Here is a 15,464-nt window from a genome sequence, read left to right on the forward strand (position 1 = left end):
TTTGCGGAACCAGGGATTGAACTCAGGCCCTTCTGCTTGCCAGGCAAGTGCTTATTCTACTGAGCCATCTCCTCAGCCTGAGCTAAATTTTTGGGATAGGAGTCTTGCTAAGTTGCCCAGGCTGTGTATGTCTGGGTCTGTTGCCTGGTGCCTTTGTACTTCTAAGGGTTTATAGCGCCCAGGCCTCCTCAAGGCAGTCTTCTGTAGCTGTCACCACCCCAGGGTATCCCTGGCGCTGGGCAGTCTTTATTGTTGTAGGGCTTTTCTTAGACTTCCACTAATAACTGTAGTTCCTGAGTAGGAAATAGACCCTTCTTCCCCGAACCCCTATGTACACTTTCTTGATGGCCCCCAGCCATGGAATGTCCACCAGGTCCCATGATGTCCACCAGAGAATCTGGAGTGTCAGCAAAGGGAAATAAGGGGAGCAGGCACCTTTCTTCAGGTTAAGAATCTGGGAGAACAGCTCAGGGTTGTAGTTTGGAACCTGTCCCTCACTTGGGTGAGCACCTTTCCTTCCTTGGCTAGCCCAACAATGTGTGAGCAATGCCAGCAGAGGGCAGTGTGGAGCTGCTTCGAGAAACCTGTGGGCGTGGCCTAGGACGGGCTGGGTTTCCAGTGGCCCTGCCCCAGCCCGCCTGTGCTCGGTGGTCTAGAGGATTCCTAGGCTTCGCTCTGTGCAGCTCGCGGCAGTTCTTTGCAGGTGACAGCTTTTGGAGTGGGCGAGGCTGGAAGCGCAGCCTGCACCCATCACTGGTTCCATGAGGGCCAAAGCCCACGAGAAGGGACACTAAGGTGGCCCGGACCTCAAGGAGATGGTCCACTAGGAAAGACATGGAAAGAGCGGCTAAAAGCTAAAAGCTAAAAGCTAAAAGCTCAGTCATTTCCCTAGATCTGTTACACTGATAGTTGATCGGAATTCCGGGTCCTGCCACCACCTCGCGGCTGAGATGGCTTCCTATATGTGGAGGTACTGAAAGGACAGGTGCTGCAAGCCGGCCTACAGTGTGCAGCATAGGGGCGGGTGTTCCCTGGCCTGATCCCTTGAGCAGGACTCGGTTGCCCAGCCATCTCACAGCTGAAGAAGAGACTCCCAGCTTTATGGCTTGCGGGGTAAGAAGTATTTGGGAAAGCTTGGAGAGTCCCAGCCTGTTTCTTCTTCCATTAGTCCCTGACCGCACCCTGGCCAGGAGTAATGAGAGAAGGGAAGTTTTAGTTCTGGGATAATACCTGAACCACCTCCTCCCTGTCAGGCATTGTGTTAAGCACTTTACATCCATTATCTGTTTTGTTCTCCCAACCACTTTGCAAAGTCAGGGTTATTATCCCTTATTTCAACACTGGAGGCTGGGGTCAGACAGGGCAGATGACTTACCCAATGATTTAGGACCTGTCAGTGAAGCCTTAAACAGTAGGCTCGGAGGTGCGCTCATGAGGGCTCTACTTGGGAGGCTCTCTGGGCTGTCTGTCACCTTTAAGGCCACACATAGTGACCCCTGCTCCTTAGTTCTGGAGGAGAGTGATGAGATACTGAGCAGAGTGGCAGAATGTGTCCTATGGCTCCTTGATCTGGGCACAGCTCAGCCTGCTTGCCTGGGCTGGGGGAGGGGGTGAGTCAGATTGAGTCAGCACACCTGGCTTGGGCGGAAGAAGGCTCAGTGCTGTAGGCAGGGCCAGGGCTTGCCTTGGAGTGGGATGTTTGGTGCCAAGGAGAGAAAAGAACATTGAACAGCAGGAGAAAAGGGTGACACACTCCATAGTGAACGAAAAGGGTTGCACATGTAAAGAAATGACCTGAGATTTGGTCTTGGCCTGGAAGTTGCTGGGAGACCTTGGGCCATGATTTTCTTTTTCTCAGCCAGTTTCTTCTATTTGTTTTTGCATTTAGGGCAGGAGAGATAAGGGGGAGCTAACTTCAGAGTACTAAATGAGATGTCCCACTAAGTGCTCCATAGTGCAGACCTGAGAATAGTGGAGCCACTCTGCCTCAGCCAGTACAGGCTGCCAGCACAGCCTCTCACCAGCGGGGTGGTGTGGGCCTGACTCTGACAGAGCATTGCCATATCAGGATCCCTGGACTGGTCCCTGCCCACCATGGGCCATGGGGATCTCCATAAGGGGAGAGATAGAGGAGGGGCAGGCTCTTCACCCCAAGAACATTCCATTCCATTTGTGCAGACCAGAGGGGATTCCAGCCAAGGACAAAGGCCCAAGGGAACCTCTCTGCTTTCCTCTAGAGCCCCATTCCTTAATATTGTGTCTTGTATGGGGTAGGGCACAATGCCCTTCTTAAAGGGGTAGATGTTGAAGCATTTGGGTGGGGCTGGGTGGCTGTGGGAAAGAGGCAATTAAAGCTCTTGGAATTATCCTTTCCAGCTCCTCCTAAATCTGAAGAGCCTCTATGGATCTGGACTCCTGGATTCTGCTCCTTCCCTGGATACCTCCTTCAAGAAGATTCTGAGAATTGGCCCTACCTGGCCTCAGCATCCTGTTTATGGAAGCACTGGCTTCACAGTGATTAGGGGCTGGTGTGTGGGGAACACGATCAATTTTTATGCCACATTTGACTGTTACACTGTACAACTGGAGATGTTACCACCGGGCTGAGATGCAATCAGAATAGTTAAGAGTGAGGGAAGCATTTCCATCGTGACAAAAGGATTTCTTTTAAAGAGGGTCAGCATTCTTAAGTACAGCTGGAGACCACATTTTGGTCGATATCAGTGCTTCCTAGCCTAATGGTGCCAGGAGGCCTGTGTGAGGGAATACACTAAGGAACACTCAGTTTCCCTCACCTACTGTCCTTGTTCTCCCCATGTTGGGTGTGCCTGTGGCCTCCCCACAGACAATCATGCGCTGCCTCCTCCGAGGGGGCACGTCTCTTTCTCAGGAAGAGATGTTGGCAACATAAAACTTCCAAGGAAAGTCTTAAATGCAAAAAGGAAACACATTTATTCAAGTATCCTGGTCAAGAGGGAAGGGGACGCATTTACTCCTCACACATAACCCAACACTTGTAGAACTCAGCAAAGTGAATGTATATTGACTCAGTCCCCTGACACATACATTCAGGAAGAATAAATTTCAGTAATGGAAGATGGAAGCATGTGGTTTTTAAGGTTCCCTTTGCGTGTGTTCTTGCCTTTTGTGTTTGTCCCAGGTCTTTCAGTTGACAGTTCCTTGAATAGCTCCTGTTTGGAAATTTGGGCTTGTCAACGTGTTTGGAGACGGAGTTCTCCCTTGACCTGACTCATAAGCTGGTCTTCCCAGGAAGTCCTCTGTTACAGGACATATAATGAACTTCTTGGATGGTAACCCATGTTTGAGGCTGTGACCCCAAGAGAGGTTTTTGTTCTTCATACTGGGGTTTGAGCCCAGGGCCTCACCCATGATAGGCAAGTGCCTTACTGCTGAACAGCCACCCTAACCCCCACCATTTGTGCTAAGGTAGCAGCATGACAGTGGGGGCTGTGACTCTAGAGACCTGCTTGTCCTTCGGGGTCTACCTAGGAGACAGGGAACACACCTACTGAGAGGAATCTTTGTAAGAGTCTATTTCCAAAGTATGGGCTTGGGCTTAAGAAACTGACAAATGGGCTGCGGGATAGCTCAGGGGTAGAACACTTGCTTAGTACACAGGAGGCCATGGGGTCCAGCACTTGGGGCTCCCAGGGTGAGAAGGCCTTTCAGTTCTTGGGCTTGGAGGGAGAGGTCAGCTGTGGAGAGGGCTGCTGCCAGGAACAGTCCTTCCTCTGGGGGATATGGTCAAGCTTCATAACCGGGTAGGTGAGCATAGGGAAGATAAATAGCTCCTCCTTGCAGTCTCATTGCCAAACGTGGTGGGAAGTTAGGGAGCGGGGAGCCATCCATATTCCCATAGATGTCAGTCTTCAGGGCACAGCCTGCAGAAGGCTGGAAAGTGCAGGGCAGCAGGCCATGCAGCTGTCCGGGAGGGCCTTTCCTTGGGGTCTACTGCACTGCTGCTTCCCCTCTGGGGTGGAAGGGTAGGTGAGGGATTTGAAGGGAGAGGACAGGGCTTTCTTCCCTCAGCTGTCCCCCAAGTTACTCTTGACTTCCACTTCCTGATTCCTGCCTGTCTTGGCATCTTGGGTGGCTGCAGGAATTGTTCACAAGAGGAACAAAGTCAGCCATTGAATCAGTTTTTCCCACACCCCAAACATCACACCACTCCCAGCCACACCCACAGGCATGCAGTTGCCACCACAGGCCCAAGACAGTCACCACAGGCCATGCCTAGTGTCACATATACGTGGAGAAAATGTACCTCTTAGTACATTACAATACTCTGTCAGTCATGTATAAAATGACAAATGTCACAGTGATGTCAAAAGTGCCCTGCCACACTATGTACAGTGTACTGTCACAGTCATGGAGGCAGGGTGTCATAAATTTCCTTGGTGCCTTTGGCCTCAGTTTTCTCATCTGTAAAGTGGAAATAATGGTCTCTGGAGTTTTGGCAAGGATGAATGAGAGAGAACAATTAGGAAGACTGGAGCACGGTGTGCGGCCTGGAGTAAAGCTTGTCAGATGGTAGCTGGGGCTGTGGACTCTTGTCCCCCCTTCCCTTCAAAACTCATGCACATGTGCACAGCAGCCGCCACAAGCACACACACACATGCACAGGGCCTAGCAGACACCCTCCCTCAGACACGCCTGCCAGGACACATGTATGTTCAGACCAGTTCCTCAGCCCGGAGCAATCCCCAGATGTCCACATTGCTTCCTTCCACTACCTTTAAAACTTCCTGCAGTCAGATGGCATCTTTCAATGAATTAGGTGTACTCTGCCTTTTCAAATTCGCAAACCCCAGGACTTCCTATCCTTTTGCTTGCTATATGTATTTTTATTCACTAGTGACATTATAAGGCCACCTGATTTATTTTGCATGCCCCAGTGGAATTTAATTTTTACAAGGGTAGGGCTGTTTTTTGTTGATGTATTCCCGATACCTAGTCTAGTGGCTGACACCCAGTGGGCTGTTGTGTACACACACACACACAATGGGTTTCCAGTTTCCCTGAGTCCTGCACCACTCCACCCTAATAAGCTGAGCCTACTGTGCTTACACCTCACACCTAGACTCAAATGACCAAACCAGGTGGAACAAACATCATCCGTTCCCAAGCCTCCAGCTGGGTTGGTACAGGTAGGGGAGTTTTTAATCACCACACAAGAAAAGTCATTCGAGTCACCCTTCCAGCTATGTAGAGCCCAGAAGCAGAAGGGATTTTGGTACCCGGCAGGAACGCACGGAGCAGATGAGGTGGCTGGACTCACCCTGATGACCGGAGACTTGCTCTGCGGCTTTGTCTTTCCCACCCTGGTAAGAACCATCAAAGTCACCACTTCAGAGGCCCCTAATGAGGTCCCTATATTAAGAGCTTTGCAATCGTTGGATCAAAGAGGCAGGGTAAACAGTGGTCAGCGTCTGGGCTGAGCTGATGCCCCGAGGGAATAGCTCCTGGAGGGCTTGTGTCTGGCACTCCCAGACAGCCTTGCTGGGCTCACTGAGACCTTGCTCCTTCAGGGAACCTGCTTACAATGAGCATACACATCAGAACTTGCAGGTCAAGAGGAAGCGAAAGGATCAGGGAGCAAGGCCCTACCTGGGCTCTGGCTCTGAGGGATCCTAGAAGTCTCCCCGTCTCAACTTGCATTACTGGTCTGAATTCACCCAGCTTGTTCCCCACCTCCTCCTTAGGGTGAGGTAGGTAGGGTGCACAGAGCTGGAATCAAATGGCCCTGGGATCTGGGAGGCTAGGTCTGGGGCTACTAGCATCTCAGGTAGGAAGCCTGGGGACATAGAAATATTTCCTCTTTAGTAAGAGTCCTAGATTTGCTGAGGCAACATGCAGGTGCATGTTGCAGGTGCAGGTCATACTGTAGACACGAGCTCTCAGTTGACAGCTGTCAGGCTGGGATGGTAGCAGGGAGGGAGGAGCTGTCTTGCAGCCATGCTCAGACCACAAGCCCCACCCACAGTCCACTTCCCCCAGACTCAGTCTGGGGAGACAGTGGCAGCCCCACAGCCATTGGGGGAGGTCTTTCTTACAGGAAAAAGCATGCTACTGGGCTCAGTGTAGGGAATCTTTATTGACAGGTGGTGAAGATAGCAAATTTAGAGCAAAGAAGGAAAAGGAGGTTGGGGCTAGGATTCCCCTTCCCCATGTGAAAGTCCTACAACCAAGCCAGTTAAGCAGGAGTACTGGACTTGACTGTGGAAGATTTGGACCCAGAACCCTCTGAAGGACACGCTCCCAGGCACCAGAGCCCCTCACACCTCAAGTGAAGGGAGAAACACACCAGGAGGATGTGGGCTGGATCTCACCCTGACTACTTGGCTCCTGTCCCTTGCAAACCTCCACCCTTCAAGAGGGAAGTTCCCCAGCTTGGGGTATGGGTTTCTAGGGAATTGGCTAAACCCATCCCTTCCCAAACTCGGGAGCTGCCTCATGCCTGTCTCCCTCCTCCTAGTGATCAGTCAGGTTTGGCCTCCATATTCTGCCAGTAGTCTAGCCAGACCCAAAGTGAGTATTCTCCATCACATTCTATATTTTAGCCAGTGCCTTGGGGGATGCTAGGATAACTGTGGGCTGTTGTAGTCAGAAAGACCCTTGCTAGGCCATGGAAGTCAACTGAAGGTATAGGACACTTCTGAGCTACCACCCAGGCTCAGATGGTCTCCTGAAGGCCATTCATCCTCCAGACGAGTAACCCCCATACCCTACAACTGTGCTGTTCTGAGTGTGGCACAATGACCAAAGGATCCTCCTGTCAAGAACTTGGCTTGACCTTCAACCACAAAAGCTTCACTCAGGGAAGTCTGATGTGTTCAGGTGAAGTCCCAACCCTGCAGCAGAGCTGGGCCAGCTGGCACAGGCTGCCTGTCTCTGGTCATATCCTCCACACCTTCCTAGTGACCCCTCCCCATGAGGCCCGGTCCCTTCTGGCCAGGGTCTGAGTCAGTTGCAGGGAAGCCAGGTGGGATAGGAGTGGGCCCGAGCCAGCAGAGGCTGCACAGGGGTCACATAGTAACTGACAGTGGCTGGCACAAGCCCATCGGTGCCTGCAGGGCACCAGGCTAGGGCAGCAGTGGCAGCAGGGCCCTGCTCGGCCAGTGCCTGGAGTGCCAGTGTGGCAATGAGGTCCAGCGTCTGGCGGCGCTCATGGTTCATGAGGCACACGGTGCTCTCGTTGACCACCCTATGCAGGGTCACCAGGCAGGCATACCGCCGGGTGCTATCGCCCTCGCCAAAGTGGGCCTCCAGGTAGCGCCCCAGAGTGCGCTTCTGCTCTGCCAGGTCGGGAAAGTCGATGAAGAAGCGGGAACACATGTACCGCTGCAGGGCACGCACGTCTGTGCTGGGCCGTGCCCGGAAGCCCCGCACTAGGAGGTGGCAGTACTTGAGGAGGCCACCACCTCGGATCTCCTCGGGGCTGCGCGTGGCGATGACACGGTGCTGCAGGTGCTCCAGGGCCTCGGCAAAGTCCCCATACAGGCTCTCACCTGTCACCGTTGGGTGGAAGGTCTCAGACATGGGTGTAGATGAGCACTGGCCAAAAAGCAGCAGAGAGTCCAGGATGATCTGGAAGGAGTCAACGCTGAACTCGAACTGGCGTCTCACTGAGGCCACAAACTTGAGCTCCACGTTCTTGCCACTCTTGTTGGATAGTGAGATGAGGCTCCAGCGGTCTGTGTCCGTGCACACTTTCACCAGCTTCTGCACATAAGCCTCCTTGAGTGTCAGTGGTGTGATCTTGGCCCGGCTCACACCAGCTGGCAGGAAGTCCAGCAGGCAGGCGAGCGCCACAGCCTTGGTGAGCTGGAAGCATGCTTCGCTGTGCAAGTCCACCTGGAACACCAGGTCCAGGTCCTTATAGCCCAGGCCACTCTCGGGGTGCAGCACATGGCTGGCAGCTGACCCGTGGAGTCGAACACTGTGTACCCGAAGTCCCTGCTCCTCAAGGTTGCTGCGGACTACCTGAGAAGGGAGGGCAGGAAGGAAGGGCATCAGAAGCCTGGGCTTTTATGGTATACTGCAGGCTTCGAGGTACCCATCAATACCACATCAACCACTGTGACATCAACCACTGTCAATTATTTCCCAACTGTTTTGCCTTGGAAAGTCATTTTTATTTCTAAGCCTTGATTTGCTAATCTTGGGAGTGGCCCATTAGAAAGAACAATCCAGAAAGAATAGAATAGCAATTATAAGCACAGAATTTATTAAACACTGGGCTCTGATGGACGAACTGTACAAATTAAGATATAAATTCAACTGGGCTTTGTAATCCCAGTATCCTGGGAGGCTGAGGCAGGAGGATCATGCATTTGAGCCCAGCAAGTTGGGGCAACTTATTGACTTAGTGAGGCCCTGTCTCAAAAATAAAATAAAAATGTTTGGAGATATAGCTCAGTGTAGAGGCCAAGGATTCAATCCCCAGTACCCCACTCCAAAAATCACAAAAACTCTGTGAAATAGTACTATTACTTTTCATAGGTGGGGAAACAGAAACAGGGATCAAGTAACTGCCAACAGCTGGGGAGATGGCATAAGCGCCTGCCTGGCAAGGGTGAGGACCAGGGTCAGTCCCCAGTACTGCATGTTACGCTGGCTACCAAAACCTGGCATGTGTAGTGGCATGTGCCTATAATCCCAGTGCTGGGGAGGCTGAGACAGGAGAATCACTATGAGTTTGAGCTGTGTAGTTAGACCCTGTACCAAATAAATAAATAAATGATTACAAAAAAAAATTTTTTTTAAAGAAGTAACTGCCAAAAAGTCTTGGAATATAGTTAGCAAGTTCACATGCACTACTGATTAACTTCATAGTGATCCTGCGCTTGAATACTGTTATTCTAGTTGACACATGAGGGACCGGAGGCACAGACAGGTTAAGAAACAGGTCCAAAGTTACAGGCAGACTCAGACTGGGACTAGGTTGGTTGGTTTCTCAAGTCCACGCATGTTCTTTTGACCATGACACACACCTTATAAGGACCCAGTGAGGCAAATGCTATAATTTGCAAACAAGGAAACTGAAGCTTAGAGTGATAGAACAGCTAAGGCTTGAAGGAGAAGCTCTAAAAAAATGGCAAGGTTGGGGGCCTGCCCCTTAGCTCAGTATATATATATATATATATATATATATAATCTGCTACTTATTTATTTTATTTTTTACACCTATTTATTGTGTGTGTGTGTGGCTAGCTCAGCCCACCAGGGGGCGAGGGTGGCTAGCATGTGATGCTGGGGGATCAAAGCGCGGCCCCTGTACTCTTGGCCCACTCCAAGTAGGTGCTTTAGACCACTGAGCCATCTCTCCAGCCCCTTAGCTCAGTTCTTTAAGTGGCTGCTTCAACAAAGCAGTCAGGCTCAGGTTGCTGTGGTTCAATCCTACAACTCAAGCCAGCCAAACCTTCCCTGAAGGCATTCGGAGCAAAAAAAAAAAAAAAAAAAAAAGGCAAGGCTAGAAGTTCATAAGAACGATCTTTCTTACATCTGGCAAAAGCGATGGACCAAGGCCTTAGAAAGACTTGGAAGCCAAGTAAGGACAGATGGAATCCTGTCTGAGAGGCCTGGGCTGATGATGGCATAGGAACAGCACAGGGCTTATATTTTTTATTTATTTATTTTTTTCAGAACCAGTGATTGAACTCAGGCCCTTGTGCTTGCCAGGCAAGCGCTTATTCTACTAAGCTATCTCCTGCCTCCCCCCCCCCTTTTTTTTTTTTTTTTTTGAGACAAGGTTTCACCATGTAGTTCAGGTAAGGATTGAACTCACAGTGATCCTCCTGCCCCAGTCTCCTGAGTGCTGGGTTACTGATATGCACCACTACACCTGCCTCTCTGTTCCTCTCGTCTTTCTCTCTGAAACTTGCAAGTCTTGAAAGTGGTCCTTCAGCTAGAGGCATCTCTCTGGCCCCATGGCACCAGGTAAGGAGAAGAATGAAGCTGGGGGTCAGACATTTGGTGTTCTTAGCAACCCAAACTACTTCACAAGCTGTCCTGAAAGTGACCAAGCAGCATTCTTGCCCCAAGTGACTCTGCAACCCCACCTTGCTGCCAAGTCAGCAGGTAGCTCTGGGTCAGGTTGTTCTGTCTCCCAGAGAATTACTGCAAAGAATGCACTGAAGTGCTGAGAAGGCAGCTGCAGTGGGGCAATCGGAGCCAGGTGGCTCCCTCCAGGAAGTCTTCCGGTAGGAATTGGCCTGGCAAGAGGGGTGAGCAACTGGCTACAAGGAACAAGTGAAGGAGGGGCATACAGTGGTTAGGTACCAGCTGAGTGCCAGACCCTGGACCTCACCAGAATCTATGGGATCGGGGTAGGGAGGGGTGGGGGGAATGGTGGGGGAGCTACACTATCCAGCGTATCTCCACCAGCACACACACACACACACACACACACACACACACACACCCAAAAAAATCAATAAAAGCATCAATTGAGGACAGATCTCTAGGATCTTCATTTTATAGATGGGGACACTGAGGGTCACAGGAGTGAAGTCACTTGCTTCACACAGGGGTGCCTTCAACCCCTCTTTTTCTGGTGGTGGTGGTGAGGGGGATCCTGGGGAAGGAATCTAAGGCTCTGTACATGCTAACCACCGCTCTACCACTGAGCTCTGTTGTAGGCCCAGCCTATACCTCTTTCTACCACTTTCATGCAGAACAAGCAGAGTAGAATCCAGTGTTCTAACCCTCCTTCCCCTTCAAAATGTCAAAGTGAGGAAGATCCTCCAATCACTCAACTCAGACCCAGGGGCACTGGGGATCAGGAGGCTAGGGGCTGGGTCCTTGGGCACACAGGGTCACTTGCTGCAGTCAGCCTTCGAGATTCCATGCGCACCCTTGCAGCTGTGCCTAGGTTGGCCAAGGAGAGAAGTGGCCCAAAAATGTGGAGCCCAGGACCCTGACAAACCTGCAGAACAGATCATCCCCTCCCCAAGTCCCATTAGAGCTTACTCAGTGCCAGTCGGCTCCCAGGCTGGTGCCCACCCCAGGGCATGGCATCTGGCCTGATGAGTAGGTAGCAGTACCCTCATTAAATCCCTGCGTCAGGGCCATGGGGCCAGCTGTGTCAGCCGGCCAGGGGTTGTTGTCTTCCTCAGATGTGACGACAGCCAGTTTGGCAGGCAGTCCCCAGATACTGCCACGCCCAAGGGCTTCAAGGCAGTTTGGATCCTCCTGAATCAGACTTTCCAGCCACGGAGGGGGGAGAGCCTGTGTCTCCTCTTTCTCAGGCCAAGGCCCTCCCCAGAGCTACTCTGCTCCAGGGCTGCTGTGGAGACCTGCGGAAGACTAATAGCTGCCACCAGCCAGTAGGTTTGCAAAACTCATAACCAGCGCTGCCCTCAGCTGGCCCTCTGGCTGCAGCTAGAGAAGTCAGACTGTCTAGATGAATTCTCAGGGCCCAGCGAAGGCAAAAGACTTGTCCAAGGTCACACAGCTAATACTTGGCTGAACTTAACTAGAACCAGGTCTTTCAGAGCTACAGGGCTGGCAGCAGGCATCAAGGTGGGGATGGGGTGTGCCTAAAAGGGGGTGGGTCCCTTCGGCCCAGGTATAAGTAAGGACACATAACTGAGATGCAGAGGAAAAGATGTTCCAATTCATTTTATTTTATTTTAGAGGAAGGGTTTCACTGTGCAGTTCACGCTGGCCTTGAGCTCACTTTGTAGCCCAGGTAGGTATCAAACTCATCCTCCTGCCTTAGCTTTCTGAGTGCTGGAATTACAGGCGTGTAAACATCCAGCTCATTTTGTTTGGTGAGACAGGGTCTCACTATGTACCCCAGGCTGGCCCCAAACTCATGCTGATCTTTTTGCCTCAGTTCCTCAGTGCTGGATTATAGGTGTGCACCACTATGACCCAGCTTCAATTCTGAATTTCTGCCCAGAGACAGACTTTCTTTACTGTGGAAGCAACTATATGGGCCAAGTGAATGCACCTGTTCCCTTTGAATGGGGAACCAGGAAGCTTTGTTGGCTTGCTTTGGGTACAGGCCTTTACCCTGAACTACATTCCCAGTTCCCTTTTTATTTTGAGACATGGTCTCACTAAATTTCTCAGGCTGGGCTCAAACGTGAGCTCTTCCTGTTTCAGCCTCCTTTATTTTCACGGCTGGGATACAGGCATGTTCCACCATATTGAGGAAAGGCAACTGACAAGAATCCAGGCACTGGGGCTGGGGAGATAGCTCAGCAGTCTAAGCACGTGCCTGGCAAGCTCAAGGACCATGAACCATGCCAGCCCAGAACCCTGGACGTGTGCTATATGTCTGTAATCCCAATGCTAGGGAGGCTGAGACAGGAGGATCACTACTATGCTGAGCTGCATAGCAAGACCCCATACTAAGTAATTTTAAAAAAAGAATCCAGGCACTGACCATAGATGTCCTTCCTCTCCACCCAGCTTTGAAGTCTCTACCACCCCACACTATAGCAGATAGCTCCCTATTTTGTGATATTTCCCATTCTAGTCTTGGAGGACTCTGTGGGTTTTTTCTTGTCTTTGAAGCAGGGTCTCATTGTGTATTTAGGCTGGCCTCGAACTCATTATGCAGCCAGGCTGGCTTCAAACTCCCAGCAATTCTCCTGCTCCAGCCTATCCAGTTGCTGGGATTATGGTTTTATGCCACATACCTGAAAGGAGGACTCTGTACCACTACAACATAGTAAAGTCAGCTCCTACCAGCTGCAGTCTCCCCAGCCTGGCTGGAAGCACTTGAAGGCTAAGAGGCTGGGTCCTAGTCATATCTGTGTTCTGGGGCCTGCCTTCATGGGGCTTAGCAACAAGCAGGGACTAATAAAGGCAATTGGTACACACCTCTCCCTGCAGAGGAAGCCTGCACACTGGATACCACCTTCTTGCCTCTCCCAACCTAAGACTGGGCCTAGGTCCTGGGGAGAAAAGCCTCCGCTGGTTTCTTAATTACCAAGATGCCAGCGGGCAGTGAAGAATGCCTGGGCAGTGAGGAACCCTTCAGTGAGTCCCACTGGTGCTGGGGGTGAGTCAGCCCCAGAGAATCTGCTGGCCCTCACACCCCACTCTGCCCCGCCCCTTTTGGTTCCTAGTTCCCTGGAAGGGAGGGGAGGCTAGCCCCCAGCAGGCATTCCTCCCCCTGGGCTGGAAGAACAGCCTGCTTCACCTAGCTTGTATGGAAAGACCGTGTGCTGGCAGAACACCCAGGAATTAGCACTGGATTTTCTGGTTTCTATCAGAGGACTCCCCTAAGACTTAGCTGTGAGTTTGGGAGTCACAGAAGGAGTCAGAAAACCTTGAACCTGCTGTTCTCTGCTTCTGGGAAGGCTCAAGATTTCCTGGTCCGATTTTCACCTTTATTAGGTAACTTTAGGTAGCTCACGGCCCTCCTGAGGCCTCCCTTTCCTCTGCTATAACATGGATATGATAATTACTGTCCTCTGCTATTTCACAACATGACAGTGCCTGAGTTATCCAGATGAAAGGGCAGCAAGGGCAGCTTTGGAGTCACGGGGGGGGGGGGGTGTCAGGTAAAAGGAAGAGTTGGGAGGAGGCAAGGCCTGCCAGGATTCTCTCCAGTCCCTCAAGACAGAGATGTGCTTGGGGGGAAAACCTGAGCTGGCCTTCATTTTCAATCTTGAAGTTTTTTGCTTCTTTTTTCCAATGGTGAGGATCAAACCTAGGGCCTTGAACATGCTAGGCAAGTGCTCTACCACTGAATCGCATTTCCAGTCCACTTCATTTCCAATCTTGGGGAAGGCTAGGTGTGGTGGTGCAAGCCTATAATCCTAGCACTCAGGAGACTGAGACAGGAGGATTGTGATGAGTTCAAGGCCAGCTTGTGCTATATAAGCAATTTTAAGGCCAGCCTGCACTACACAGTGAGACCCTGTCTCAAAAAGAAAGTGGGGGGGAGAGGACACCTGCACTGGATATTTAACATTGCCTTAAGGGTTGGGGCCTCAGCTCAGTCGCTTAATTAATCTCTTCCTGACATAACCCCAAATAAGGGAGGGGGTTTCTGCTGAGATTTCTGCACTTTTTCACCTAGCCAAGCGTTGTTGAGGCAAGGACTGTGGCAGAAAACGCCAGAGTGTCCCAACAACTTTGAGACAGGGACAGGGGAGGTGGTCCAGGGATGCTGGGTGGAAGAAAAGCTATTTTGGACCCATGTACACACTGCCCACAGGAAGGGTGCCTGACATCTATCGTCCTTGCAGCTCAGGAGATGGCTGCGAGTCCCTCCAAATTCTTTTCTCTCTAGGCCTGGGCCTGGGAGAGTAGCGGTGGAGCAGGGAGCCCAAAGAGGGCTCCTCAAGGCCAAGAGACACAAAAGTCAAGTAGGGAAGATGTCTGGTCTAGTGTTACTGTGCTATGCAGTTGTTACAGGCCCCGTTTCCATTCCTCAGTTTCCCCACCTGTCCAGCAAACTGAACAGACTCCAGCTGCCTTCCAGGCATTGGGATAGGTCCCCGCCGGCCCCTGCCGGCCACCCCCTCACCTGCACGATCTGTCGGGGCTGCACGCTCAGCGTGGGGAAGTTGCCGCGCCCATGGATGGGAATTGGCTCGCTCAGGAGCGCGTCCAGCCGCTTCACCTGTGGCCAGCTCAGCCTGCTCAGGTGCTGTTGAGGGGAGGCTGATGAGGCCTCCGGGTCGGGGCCGCCGCCAGCCGGTGCCGCCGTGGCCGCAGCTGTCCCCACCTGCGCAACCGCCCCGTCCAGGCGCTCAGCCCCGCTCTTCGACGGCATCATTCGCCCGGCCCCGGGGCCCCGACGGCAGAAACCGAGGGGGAGGGTGATGAGGGGGAGGAGGGCAGGAAGAGCAGCTGGGCCTAGGCTTGGGGCTGTGGGGGTGGGGACGCAGGAACAAGGCGGCTGCGGCGGCGACTATCTGACCCTACAGCCTGCTGTCCCCAGCCTCGCTGACTCTTATAGCGGCGGGCGATATGCCTATTGGTCCCAGCAGCTATCACACAACCGGAGCCTCCCCGCCTCTCGACTGCCTTGCTATTGGGCAGCAGAGTTTTGCACGTGCGTCACTGCTCTTCAGGAAGATTCCGATTGGCTGGAGGACACGCCCCCGCCCCGCCCTCCTTCCCATGCTGAAGTCCCTCCTTTGGCCTTTTAAGAACTTCTATTAATTGTGATTGGCCGCGGAGACCAGAATTTAAAGGGACGGCGCTGTCTAGTGTCTGGCGAGAGGGAAGAGATTAATAGGGTTTGTAGGGAGTCAGAACACTTAGGATTTATTTTCCGAATATGCGCTAGAAGAAACTGAGAAATCACCTGGCCTAATCCTCCTCATCCGCTATTTTCAGGAGCCCAAAGAGTGAGCCACTAGCTCAACTCCACATTATGCTCTTCCAAAAACTAGGAAAGGTAACTCAGTGGATAACGAGGTAGATGCCTCTACCTCTCTTGACAGGTCCTTGCAGACTACAGCGTGCCTGGC

General features: G+C 51.9%; 2 protein-coding genes across 2 annotated transcripts in view; one reads left to right on the forward strand and one right to left on the reverse strand.

Annotated features, from left to right (window-relative positions):
* Positions 1–3,098, forward strand: part of Trnp1 (TMF1-regulated nuclear protein 1) — a 6,173-nt gene extending 3,075 nt beyond the window's left edge. The window contains 1 exon segment of the mRNA XM_023703075.1: positions 2,377–3,098. The gene's annotated coding sequence lies outside the window, so the exon portion shown is untranslated.
* Positions 3,099–6,095: 2,997 nt separating this feature from the next.
* On the reverse strand, positions 6,096–14,912 carry Fam46b (family with sequence similarity 46 member B). Its single transcript, XM_004642860.2, has 2 exons — positions 14,513–14,912; positions 6,096–8,004 (listed from the first exon to the last, which is right to left on the reverse strand). The coding sequence occupies exons 1-2, from the start codon at positions 14,762–14,764 to the stop codon at positions 6,985–6,987; spliced, it is 1,272 nt and encodes a 423-aa protein (XP_004642917.1). The 5' UTR covers positions 14,765–14,912; the 3' UTR covers positions 6,096–6,984.
* Between the last annotated feature and the right edge of the window lie 552 nt (positions 14,913–15,464).

This window comes from Octodon degus, unplaced genomic scaffold (assembly GCF_000260255.1).
Source record: "Octodon degus isolate 3935 unplaced genomic scaffold, OctDeg1.0 scaffold00163, whole genome shotgun sequence".
Taxonomy (NCBI): domain Eukaryota; kingdom Metazoa; phylum Chordata; class Mammalia; order Rodentia; family Octodontidae; genus Octodon; species Octodon degus.

Bases quoted from the DNA above. Each gene is read 5' to 3' on its own strand.
- Fam46b (XM_004642860.2), bottom strand. From the start codon at position 14,764: ATGATGCCGTCGAAGAGCGGGGCTGAGCGCCTGGACGGGGCGGTTGCG. The intron at 8,005-14,512 runs GTGAGGGGGTGG...CTCCCTTCTCAG, and splicing joins AGCCCCGACAGATCGTGCAG to GTAGTCCGCAGCAACCTTGA.